The 12,840-nt window shown below is 42.0% G+C and overlaps 1 protein-coding gene across 1 annotated transcript; it reads left to right on the top strand.

Annotated features, from left to right (window-relative positions):
* Positions 1 to 309: 309 nt before the first annotated feature.
* Positions 310 to 12,428, top strand: LOC110486727 (tumor protein p53-inducible nuclear protein 1). The gene is made up of 4 exons (XM_021558542.2): positions 310 to 522; positions 2,651 to 2,965; positions 7,770 to 8,229; positions 9,580 to 12,428. Exons 2-4 carry the CDS (start codon positions 2,761 to 2,763, stop codon positions 9,839 to 9,841), a joined length of 927 nt encoding a protein of 308 aa, XP_021414217.2. The 5' UTR covers positions 310 to 522; positions 2,651 to 2,760; the 3' UTR covers positions 9,842 to 12,428.
* The last annotated feature ends 412 nt before the right edge of the window (positions 12,429 to 12,840 follow it).

Raw genomic sequence — 12,840 nt, 5'->3', positions numbered from 1 at the left:
TGTCCATAAAGCTGGATTAATTAAACCGGGAAATCGTAAAAAGAAAAAAAAGGAAACACATGGGCGATATTTTACACATCACAGGAAGTAAGGGTGCCTAGTCAAATATTTTGACAAGTTTGAAGACACTTTTTGAAAAGCACTCCCAAAAACGTGTGGGCTGGGCCTAGCCCAGTCTTGTCTTTCTCTGGGTGGGTCACGTGCGTTGGTGACAGTCTGTCAGAGTCAACGGCGGCGTATGATTGGCTTACAGATTTAATACAGGGCCCTCCCATAGGCTGCCCGAAAACACGTCACTCCGATCAGCTGTTAGTTCGCCTCAACAATAACAAAGGGAACAGTGGGACCTCGGAAAGGCTCGGAAAAGTAACGAACTGTGTTGTTCCGAAAACAAAGGTCCATGTACTAAATTTCTTCCGTGAAGAAAACTTTTTTTTATATTCTCGAAAAGATACAATCTACCTCAAAGGATTTTATCACTAAATATCCGTCCTTTGCTGTTAACATTTTTTCTTGCCGCAGGTGAGTTTTTTTGGGGGGTCTCTTTGTTGTCTGTTGTTGAAAGAACACACAGTTCTCTTTTGCATTTTAATTGTAGGCCATTGTTGACATTACTTTATTTACATAAGTATGGTTTAGCACAAATACATAGCCTATTTCCACTGTTTTTATGCACCAACAGTGTTTTGTGTAGCAAAAATAAGATTCTCGGCCCATTTTTGCCAAATAAGAGTCAGACCGCAGTCTAATGAAAAGTTATTAAAATGGCAAGGTCTAGATGTCTACCTATCTATTGAGGGAGGAGCTAATTAAATGCACAAAACAGAATTGTACTTTTTAAGTTAAACTTTGCTGGCAGTTGAACATTGTAGGAGCTGCGACCCGCCTAAGAGGTGTTGGGTTACGCTATACACCCTCCGCTTGTATGCTAGTCAACAAATCATCCCGCAAGCAGACAGCCTACCACAGACACTAACTGAACATTTAATTCATATTTTCAGGGATTTATTTGTTTTATTACAGAGACAATTTAAGGCATTTTGCTCTGGGTGTAACACTCATGGAGAATATCCATATGACGTAATCGTTACGGCTCCTAACGTTCTCTATTCCAAGGTGTCGACGACAGGCCTCCAACCAACCATCCAAATACATACGACAAGAAAATATTATCCAGTGAGCTCTCACATTAACCTACCGTTTCATTCCGTAAATAATCATATTCTGCCTTTTTAATGTTGCCAATATCACGACGCATTCATCCCCCCTCCGTGTTTGCGATCTGAATAGAGCCACCGTTCTGGGAAGAAAATGCTTGCACGCGATATTTTGTTAAGGACGAACAGGTGCAGGAGATTATAACCCGGTTGCGTATTGGACATACTGTAGATAAAGTCCCATAGAAAAGTCCTCAGTCCCTCAACCTCATAGCACAGCTGCTCACTTTATTTGTCGTTGAATCTAACAAATAAGAGGACATTGACTCAAAGAACGACTTGTTTGCAATCGCTTGCATCCTACACATCTTCTGACGAATATGTCTGATGTTAGGTAATATATGGCAAACCTGTAATTCTGGCATAACGTGTGTTTGCCTGTAGCCTATCTGGCAGACCAGGTTTCAGTTTTTGTGTCAGGTCTACCAAACAACTATCTTGTCCTTTTTGAACATTATCATAAAGAAGCAACTGTAGTTCTCTCAGCTTTTCAGATCTTACAAACCCACAGATCTCTAATTATTGGCTGCACAGCTCTGTATTTGTTTACCATACATGTGTACATGCATACAACTCATAGTTTACAATTCCACTGACAAATGTGGCTTCACAGCAGGAATTCAATGTTGTCTGGCAGAATATTGGTTGTTGTGTATCACTGATCTTGCTTCAGTTCAGGGGTCATAATGTATGACCCGAAAACAGTGTCACTGCTTCGCTGTATCCCTGGTGTGTCAGTGTGGGGGCAGTAGTTAACTTTATCAGCAGACAAATGCTGTCTGGCTTTTTACACTCTAGTCAGTGGGACTGGAGGTCGAATTGCAAAGAAAGGTCAGGCCTATACCACCAATACTGGACTGTAAGGCCACAGAGAGTTGATCCCTAGGTGAAGATACAGCATAATCAGCACTATAGTGTGTGTTTTATAAAGGACCACCCTATCAGTGAACAAGCTGATAGGTTACAGACCTATTAGGCCCACACATATTTGGCCAGTATGTCTATGTCAGTTGGCAGCTAGTTGATGATGGGTCTATTTCCATAATTGGATGTATGAGGGATGTCTGGTAGATCAAATAATACCCACACCTGTAAACATTTATGACCACATACGGTGCCTCTTTGAAGTTTGTGACAGTTGTGAATGATCTGGCTACACTTTTATGTTTTATTATCGAGTATTAGAGATATAGAAAACCTATTTATTGGCAGAGAGTGTTTATTTTGGAGTGTACTCTAAAACTAGTAAGCCAGAACGAAACATGGATGTCCTTCCAGTTCAGTCTGAACCATGTTTTCCTCCTGCCAATTGCCCAAAAGCTAAAGGATATTTGTATGCATCTCCCCCTCCCTTTTCACACAAGTCTTTATAAGCTCATGTATATGGTCTGACGTATTATCTCTCTTTCTCCCCCTCCCCTTTTGTCTCTCAGGTCCTTTGTAATTTTGCACACGTCGAGGTGAGCTATGACCAGACTTTACACAGCTCCCCTCAGATGATAGACATCCGTACCTTATTGAAGCACTTTAACACCTGCAGCTGATGACCAAAACGCCTGTTCCTCGCACCGCTCAGCCCCCCCCCTTGGTCCCTCTGTGCCCCCCCCCAAGGAGTTCCAGTATGTTCCAGAGGCTCACCAGTGTCCTGTTCGGGGACAATGTGGAGGAGGTGAGCCGGGGAGGCCCTGGAGAACAGGGCTTTGGCCAGAAGGAGGAGGGTGAAGAGTGGATCCTGGTGGACTATCTGGGTGAGCTTCAGAACATACACAGACACACACAGACGAAACATACACAGACATAAACACTAAAATACACAAACAAAAATGCAAATACATACTCTAAACACAATCAACCCCTCACACACCATAACCTCCTGGTATCCATGTACAAAACAGGTCAGATGGTTTCAACAGTTAGCATCATTTCCATACAGTCACATGGTGGGAACTTCACTACCTTCTAAAAGTTAACTGATCAAATCAAATAGTATTTGTCACATGCGTCGAATACAACAGGTAGAATACACCTTACAGTGAAATGCTTACTTACAAGCCCTTAACCAACAATGCTGTTTTAAGAAAATACCTTTAAAAAAGTAAGAGATAAGAATAACAAATAATTAGAGGAGCAGTAAATAACAATAGCGTGGCTATATACAGGGGCTACCGGTGTTGAGGTAATATGTAGGTAGAGTTAGATAATACATGTAGTACATGTAGGTAGAGTTAGATAATAACAGAGTAGCAGCAGTGTAGAAGGGGGGGGGGGGGGGCAATGCAAATTGTCTGGATAGCCATTTGATTAGCTGTTCAGGAGTCTTACGGATTGGGGGTAGAAGCTGTTCAGAAGCTTCTTGGACCTGGCGCTCCGGTACCACTTGCCGTGCAGTAGCAGAGAGAACAGTCTATGACTAGGGTGGCTGGAGTCTTTGACCATTTTTAGGGCCTTCCTCTGACACCGCCTGGTATAGAGGTATTGGATGGCAGGAAGCTTGGCACTGGTGATGTACTGGGCCGTACGCACTACCCTCTGTAGTGCCTTGTGTCGGAGGCTGAGCAGTTGCCATACCAGGAAGTGATGCAACACGTCAGGATGGTCTCGATGGTGCATCTGTAAAACATTTTGAGGATCTGTGGATCCATGCCAAATCTTTTCAGTCTCCTGAGGGGGAGTAGGTTTTGTCGTAGCCTCTTCACGACTGTCTTGGTGTGCTTGGACCATGTTCGTTTGTTGGTGATGTGGACGCCAAGGAACTTGAAGCTCTCAACCTGCTCCACTACAGCCCTGTGGATGAGAATAGGGGCGTGCTCGGTCCTCCTTTTCCTGTAGTCCACAATCCTCTCCTTTGTCTTGATCACGTTGAGGGAGATATTGTTGTCCTTGCACCACACGGTCAGGTCTCTGACCTCCTCCCTATAGGCTGTTCCATCATTGTCTGTGATCAGGCCTACCACTGTTGTGTCATCAGCAAACTTAAGGATGGTGTTGGAGTCGTGCCTGACCGTGCCGTCATAAGTGAACAGGGAGTACAGGAAGGGACTGAGCACGCACCCCTGAGGGGCCCTCGTGTTGAGGATCAGCGTGGCGGATGTGTTGTTACCTGCCCTTACCAACTGGGGGAGACCCGTCAGGAAGTCCAGGATCCAGTTACAGAGGGAGGTGTTTAGTCCCAGGGTCCCTAGCTTTGAGGGCACAATGGTGTTGAATACTGAGCTGTAGTCATTGAATAGCATTCTCACATAGGTGTGAAAGTGCAGTGTGGAGTGCAATAGAGATGACATAATCTGTGGATCGGTTGGTGCTGTATGCAAATTGGAGTGGGTTTCTGGGATAATGGTGTTGATGTGAGCCTTGACCAGCCTTTCAAAGCGTTTCATGGCTACAGACATGAGTGCTACGGGTTGGAAGTCATTTAGGCAGGTTACCTTAGTGTTCTTGGGCACAGGGACTATGGTGGTCTGCTTGAAACATGTTGGTATTACAGACTCTGACAGGGAGAGTTTGAAAATGTTAGTGAAGACACTTGCCAGTTGGTCAGCGCATGCTCGGAGTACACGTCCTGGTAATCCATCTGGCCCTGCGGCCTTGTGAATGTTGACCTGTTTAAAGGTCTTGCTCACATCGGCTGCGGAGAGTGTGATCAAACAGTCATCTGGAACAGCTGATGCTCTCATGCATGTTTCAGTGTTACTTGCCTAAAAGCGAGCATAGAAGTTATTTAGCTCGTGTCACTGGGCAGCTCTCGGCTGTGCTTCCCTTTGTTGTCTGTAATAGTTTGCAAGCCCTGCCACATCCGACGAGTGTCGGAGCCGGTATAGTATGATTATATGCCACTGCAGCGTTTGTTTTTCCATGTGAGCATATTATCAGATATTACATCTCATAAACGTCTATGAAATGACCTTATCCAACTGCTTGGCTATGCAGTCCTTAGGTGCCTTATAGTCTCCATAAACCGATGCAACCTAGGTTCACCTGTATTCACAAATGCAGACACAAGGATGCTACTCTAAGCCCCGGCAAGGTTCCCAATATCCATACACACAAAAACAAATACATGTGTGCCCATACATGCATGGTTCTATACATATACAGTTTATAAATGCTGCTCAATAACACACACACACACACCTGGCACACACTTGTTCTTTGGGGGAAGGGAGTGCATCCAGCCCGTCTGTCTCTGACACATCTCATATTCCACAAGTGTGTGAATATTCAAGGTGTGAGAGACTGAATCCTGCTGGCCCACTTCTGTAGGGGAGGGTGGTGGAAGGGATATGGGGCAGTATATGGGCAATATGTCTGTAATCGTGTCAAACAAAAGCATGTGGGGCTAAGTGGAGGAAGATACAAATAGGCCCAGTAGAGTTGCCCTTCTGGGCTCTGAGGAGTGAGAAGTGTGGGCAGACAGCCCAGCAGAATTCCCCTCCAGAATTGCCCCCAGTCGGTAACACGGTCTATGACCCAAACCACCTGGGATTAATGCATTTATAGCGTCGTCTATCACGCCATAATTCGTTATAGGACTTGTCTTACATATGTAGCTCATGGCCTCTTACGACAACCTTTGGGAAATGCTTTATGGCTGACAATGTGTTCATAAACCATGTGACACATCATTCATTACAGGTGTTCCATGTAAATGCTTGAATACCTATAAAAGCATTCATAATGCTTTACAAACAGGTGGTTGATAAATTACCCTACAGTCCAAGCACTCTGTAGCCTTACCCAAACTGTATTATGATCATAGAACAGTATGATATAATAATGATTCATCTGATCACAGTGAATCTCTAATATCAGATGATACATGGTATCATAAACCCTTTTTTACGTGTCTGTTTTATAGAACTGTTAGAGTGAATGCAGTAAGCAGACACTTGAGGTCAGATGTTTTGTCTCTGAAAGCGTTGAAACATTCTTTCTTGCACAGACTGCATTACCGTGACCTATTTTACAGTAGGGATTGATTCCACACACTTAAAGTGTGTACTACTTAGTGTGTACGAGCTGTATTCCTGGCACACTTCAACACCTCAAGTTGCACTAGTCTCCTACTTCTTCTAAACTGCTAATCTATTATATCAATAGCGTGGACTGCTTTCCTTCCCCCTTCCTGTGTGCGCACACACATACAGTACACACACACACACAAACACACACACACAAACAAACACAAGGTGGATGGTGAGAGGATTACAGGTCCCAATTAGCCTTACAGAGGCAGTGATGATGAATGTAAGCCGTTTTAGGGTTCTGCTGTGTTGCTTAGCAGCTAAACTAAGGGTGTGTGTCGGCACAGATGAGATTTACTATTTTTATTTTTTTGAGTAAACAAGGTGGCTGCACTGCTGCTGACATGCGTGACAGAGAAAGATGAGGATGGGAACTGGTGTCCTTGGGAGTGGGTGTATTTATATCACACATATACACCATAACACACTCAGAAATGAACACACTCTGAGGAACACAACACATCTATGCACACATTATCTGAAAAGGAAAGAGAGGAAAACTTTCATGATCTTGCACACAAGGGAACACATCCAATACACACACAGAACACTGTTATGCGCAGAGAACACTGTTATGCACAGAGAACACTTAATACACAAAGAACACTGTTAATACACAAAGAACACAGAGGAAAACATCTACACACACATGTACATGCACACACTCAGCTGTTTATCAGAGATTCTGTCAAAAAAGACAGTCAGGTTTAAACTTTGGCCAGGAATGAAGTTTTGGCCAGACGTCCGTGCAGGCTATTTTTAGTATAATGGGAAACCAAACAGCAATCTGCTGGCTTTGATTCCCATCTTGTATCAAGTTGCTTTTTCCATCATACTTCCCACATGGCAGTGTATTATTCTGACTTATTAGAGCACTATTGACAGTAACACCACCAAGTCTCAAAGCAAGACATGCTATATAGCCCAGGGATGCAGTGAATGCAACTTCTCGCTCCAGCCAAACCACCTCATTTAACTTGATTAGATTTATTCTATTGAAACTTAGTTTCTCTCCTATCCTTTTGAGATAGTTAGCTAGTGGAAAAAAAGTGTTTTGGTGCATTCTAGAGTTGGGAAAGACTGGAAAGCATTTGGCAGCAGTTTGGTAGAGGGAGTTGCTGAAGCTGCTTGATCCTATGAGTGACAGCTCTTGCGCACACACACTAGTATCTTGGGTCAGGCATGTTATTCTGACAGACAGAACACTGCGCTGTGCCTGTAGGGCTTTGACACCTATGCATCAGGGGAAAGATGGTTTTTGTTTTGATTGCTAAAGCCATTTTCTCTGTGCCACATTGCCCCCTAAAGTCTGAGTTGTTATCCCACCCAGGTTGAGCTCAAGACCATCATATTGCATTTTTATATTTTGCTACAGGGAGCTTTTTTTTTTATCGCCAATTATAAAACTCAATGGTTGTATAACACATTTTCACACATTTACCCTACATGCTTTGGCAAACAAACTTTCCATTTCTTATTTAAATGTTAATTGTGCTGATGTATCCTAACCAATCCCTGCCTTTCTCCCCAGCCGAGGCCTGCTCTAGCCCCTGTGGTGATGGCCTGTCTGAGGTGGACCTGACTTCAGAGGAGGAGGAGGACCTTGTGGTCGTCCCCTCTCCCATCGCCAGCTCCCCCATCCGCTATGCCTCCTGCTCCTCCCTGGACTCCACCGCCGATATCGAGGATGGGGATCCCGATGAGGAAGAGGGGGGTTTCCTGTGCCCGGAGGCCTGTTCTCTAGAGGAGAGCTGGTTCGTCACTCCCCCACCCTGCTTCAGCGGGGGGAGGAGGGGCAAGCCTATGGTACTAGAGACCAGTCCCCTGGAGAACCTGCTGATAGAACACCCCAGCATGTCTGTGTACACCACCCACTGTCCCCCACGAATCTCCCTCAACCTCCCTCTCAATCTCTGTCTCCCCCTTGTTGACGTACCTGCCGCCGTAGTCAAGGAGCCGGGTCGACGTTCGCTTGACACCCCCTGCCACAGGTAGGACTTGTTGCTGCAAAAATTCTGGCAGTAGTGTTTCATCACCTACATTTAGTGAATTTATGCTTAAACCTCTACGGGATCCGTGTCCCTATTCCAGGACGGTTGAGCTAACGTGCACTAATGTGATTAGCATGACATTGTAAGTAACAAGAACATTTCCCAGGACATAGACATGTCTTATATGGGCAGAAAACTTACATTCTTGTTAATCTAACTGCACTGTCCAATTTACAGTAGCTATTACAGTGAAAAAATACCATGCAATTGTTTGAGGAGTGCACAACAACAAACTGTTCACGGCAATTGGTTTGATACATTCACCTCTGAAGGTAAATAATGTACTTACATTCAGTAATCTTGCTCCGATTTGTCATCCTGAGGGTCCCAGATGTGTGAAAGTTAGTGTGTAAGCTAATGATCCATCATGTATGACATTCCTGGGAGTGTGTAAACAAAAAAAATGTATGTTCTCTATAGTTATGTACTTCAAAATGTATCAATTAACCAATTTGGCACATTTGGGCAGACTTGATGCAAAATATTGTCCAGTATTGCAATGCTTCACTGGGTCAATCTCAAATGTTGCACACACACTGCTGCCATCTAGTGGCCAAAATCTAAATGGCGCCTAAACTGCAATATTATATGATGGCCTTTCTCTTGCATTTCAATGATGGAGAAAGAAAATTATTATCTTTATCTGTATTTATCTTTTACCAGATCTAAGGTGTTATATTTTTTTGATATTAGATCTAATGTGTTATATAATATATTTTTTGGGGGCGGCAGGTAGCCTAGTGGTTTGAGCATTGGGCCAGTAACTGAAAGGTTGCTGGATCGAATCCACGAGCTGACAAAGTAAAAATCTGTCATTCTGCCCCTGAACAAGGCAGTTAACCCACTGTTCCCTGGTAGGCCGTCATTGTAAATAAGAATTTGTTCTTAACGGACTTGCCTAGTTAAATAAAGGTTAAGTGAAAAAATGTGAATGTAAAAAATATTCTCCTACATTCATTTCACATTTTAAAAGTGTTTAATTAATTTCACATTTAAAAGTGTTTCCTTTTAAAATGGTATCAAGAATATTATGCATATTCTTGATACCATTTTAAAAGGAAACACTTTTAAATGTGAAATTAATTAAACACTTTTAAAATGTGAAATGAATGTAGGAGAATATTTTTTACATTCACATTTTTTCACTTAACCTTTATTTAACTAGGCAAGTCCGTTAAGAACAAATTCTTCAGGTCCTGACAGGTAGTTAGATTTGTCATTTTAGGCAGAAATTGAAGAAGAAAAAACATGGATTAACCAGTCCAGCCCCCTTCCTGTCTCCCCCTATAGGCCAGAGATGGTAGTGCAGCGCAGAGCCGGGCTCCATGCTGGCTGCTATGCAGCAGCCGTCTCAGCCCGGGCCTCAGGCCTCCTAGACCAGGTCCAGCAGCACGGACGCCTGGCCCAAAGGGTACGTGGCGCCGCCCAGCACCAGCTCCTCTCCCGCAACGCCCTACGCCGCCTCAACCTGCTGCGCACTAGAGGGGCCAAGCAGGCCAAGACCACCACCACCTATCTACACCAGCCTGGCCAGAGGCACCTCAACTACTGAGGTCCTGGCCCTATCCCTTACCCTCCATCCATCAATTCATCCATCTGTCTCAACCTGGATCCACGAAAAAGAGTTAATCCTGCAACATGCTCTCCATCTTCCCTCCATCCACCGATCCTCCACTCTGGAATGAAGAGACGTGATGAGGACTCCTTTAGAATCAATGCCATAGGTCACTTTACTCCGCTGCAGGTTCCCACCACCACATGGTAACTGGGAGAGACTGGTTCAATCAGATATTACACCTGTAGCGACACTCTCCGCTTTCACCCACACTGCAATGTTTGTGTGATGTCATAGTGTGGCTGTATGCGGCCATAGAATGGTTGTGTGATGTCATTGATTGATATCATGGAGTTGCTTGTATGCTGTCGTAGTGACATTGTAAGTGATGTCATTGAGCTGTTGTATGCTGTCATAGAGTGGTTGTGTGCTATCAGAAGAGGGTTTGTGTCTTAATAGAATGACTGTGATGTCTTTAGAGTAGGAGTAGGCATTTAGAAAAGGAGCATGTCTTTCACTTGTAATTAGGACAGTTTATTAACAAAGTTGTTTCTAATGTCCCTCCTATGAAATTGCTTCCTCTATCACTTCATGACAAACTAATATAATTTGTCAACTTACTTTTCAAAATCATCACCCTCTCTTGACTATGGGTGAACCTGCCTTGAACTTAGTAATTCAGTACTTTCACAATATTGATTGAGGAAATGTTGGTCAAATACTGGGTTAAATATCACTTAACGCCTTGTTATAAAAGTAGAATTTAAGATGAAAAATAAATGTAAAATGTATTATAAAAAAAACGTCCAAAATATTTTTAAAAAGAAAAAACCGTATATTACATATCAGTATGAAGTTAGTATGAGTGTTTATCTACATAGGTATGTTTGTAAGCAGTGGTGTGACTATGTTAGTGTGTGATTTGTTGCATGGTTGTATAGCGCTAGAAAACAGAAAAAAAATGTGTTTTTGTATCTTATCTCTCATTGTTTGTTCTAAATCTGCAGTCCACTTCTCAGGGTCATAGCCAATCACCTTTACACTTTACTACAATGCAGATTACTTGACCGATGTTAATTGTCTTTGTACATACTGGAGACCTTCCAAATTTGTCATAGTGTGCTTTGCCTTGTGGTAATGTTTGTGATCAATGATTGACCTTTTAAAAGAATCGTGTGCGTCTCGAGAAAATTGAATTTGAACGTTTGCTTGTCCAAGGACTGTGAAAATGAACTCCTACTCTCTCAATCGACTGTTATAACCCCAAGATGGAGTGAAACTGTCTTTTTTTCATTTTTGTTTATATATTTTTTCTGTGTACTTTCCATTGTTTTGAGATAGATATTTACCCTGTTCTTTATTTGCTTAGTTACATAACTTAATAATATTATGATAAAATATCAACCAAAAAAGTAGCGGCAAACTCTAACCTTGCAATAGTTTATATTACTATTGTTTTTGCTTTTACAGTATATTCTTCTTTACTTTAACAATGTTTGCAAATTGAAGACTTTGTTCTGAAATGGTCAAGTTTGTGACAACATGAATCTGTGCGCTCTTGTGGTAAGAAAGCACAGAGAGACACAATTCAAACACCTAAGTAGCCTATTTTAAGTTTCACAGAACCTCTAAAAGTCAAGTATCCAGGGCAAACTCAATCATTTACATGACCTAATTATTATGACCTTATATTATGACCTAATATCACCTGTTTCTTTGTACTTATTGGGGGAAATACACAGTACATACATACTCAGATGTATTTAGCATGGTAGCATTAAGAAGCACTAAGGTGGTTTTGTTTGGTTTTGTCTATATAGTTGTAAACTGATTATAGTGAAGTGATTTAAGCCTAGTCATTGTATTTGTGTATCTTTTTTATTTTCAGATGTGTCAGATTGCAAAACTTGCATCATTTGACGCGTCAATTTTTGTACTGCATTGTTGTGACACGGGCAACAGGACGAAGGGAATGGAGGAGATGGCTAAGTCCTCATTTTTGATGTGTGAAGCTGGAAGGAGACATTTTGTTTTGTCCTCAGCTGTCTGTATGAGCTCTTGATGATAATAACAGGGATTTGTATTTTGTTTTATGCCTTGAATTTGTTGTGGATCACGTGCCTTCCAGGTTAAACAGTATAATGACAATGCATTAATGAAGAACTTGAACTGTTGTCCAAAAGGACAACACATACAAAAGCAAATCAACTATGCATACAGAAGGTAGCTTCTCTTCGTGAACCACCCAGCCCATGTACAGCTTTTATACACAAATGTAGCAAACCTGTTTTCTCCTGTGTGAAGAATATTTGGTGGCATTTTTTTTAGACTTTTGCTTTGATTTAGTTTACTGGAATAATACAGCACTTTGCCAAAAAAGTGTAGGAATTTGAGCGTTAACTGTTATTTATCTACTTAACTGATCGCATTATTTTATTTTGGATGTATGAGAGATCAATTCACTCTGTTTTTATGGTCAGCAAAATTTGCAAATGAGAATGTGGTAGTCTGTTCTAAAACTGTAATACATGATCTGTTGTCATGATGTAAGCCACAGTCTACAATAAATGTTTTCATACACATACTCTTCCGTTTCTGTCCATTTGATCCATTCAACCTTTTCTACCAGGTTTATTAAACTATGATGAAATCTCTTTTGCAAGAAAGACCTACCAGCCAGCCTAGACTTTATTTCCAAAACAAGCCCTTTATAGCACTGAGCTGAGACAGCTATGATGTTACTTTCAGTATGACATTCTCATGAGTTCTGAATAAAGAGCACATAACAGCTTTGCACAGCAATATTAAAGCCTAATAAAATGTTTAAAAGATGGACTTCATCAAACAATTGAGAACAAGTTATCACAAATGTTTGACCAATCACAAGTGAGCAAAGTAGTTGGCAGGAAGATCTTCAATAACTAAACTCTGCAAAAAAAATAAACGTCCCTTTTTCAGGACCCTGTCTTTCAAAGAATTATTAAAAATTCAAATAA

The sequence above is a fragment of the Oncorhynchus mykiss genome, chromosome 2, assembly GCF_013265735.2.
Source record: "Oncorhynchus mykiss isolate Arlee chromosome 2, USDA_OmykA_1.1, whole genome shotgun sequence".
Classification (NCBI taxonomy): Eukaryota; Metazoa; Chordata; class Actinopteri; order Salmoniformes; family Salmonidae; genus Oncorhynchus; species Oncorhynchus mykiss.
The sequence above is the reverse complement of the archived record's forward strand: the minus strand, read 5'-3'. Positions and strand labels throughout refer to the sequence as shown.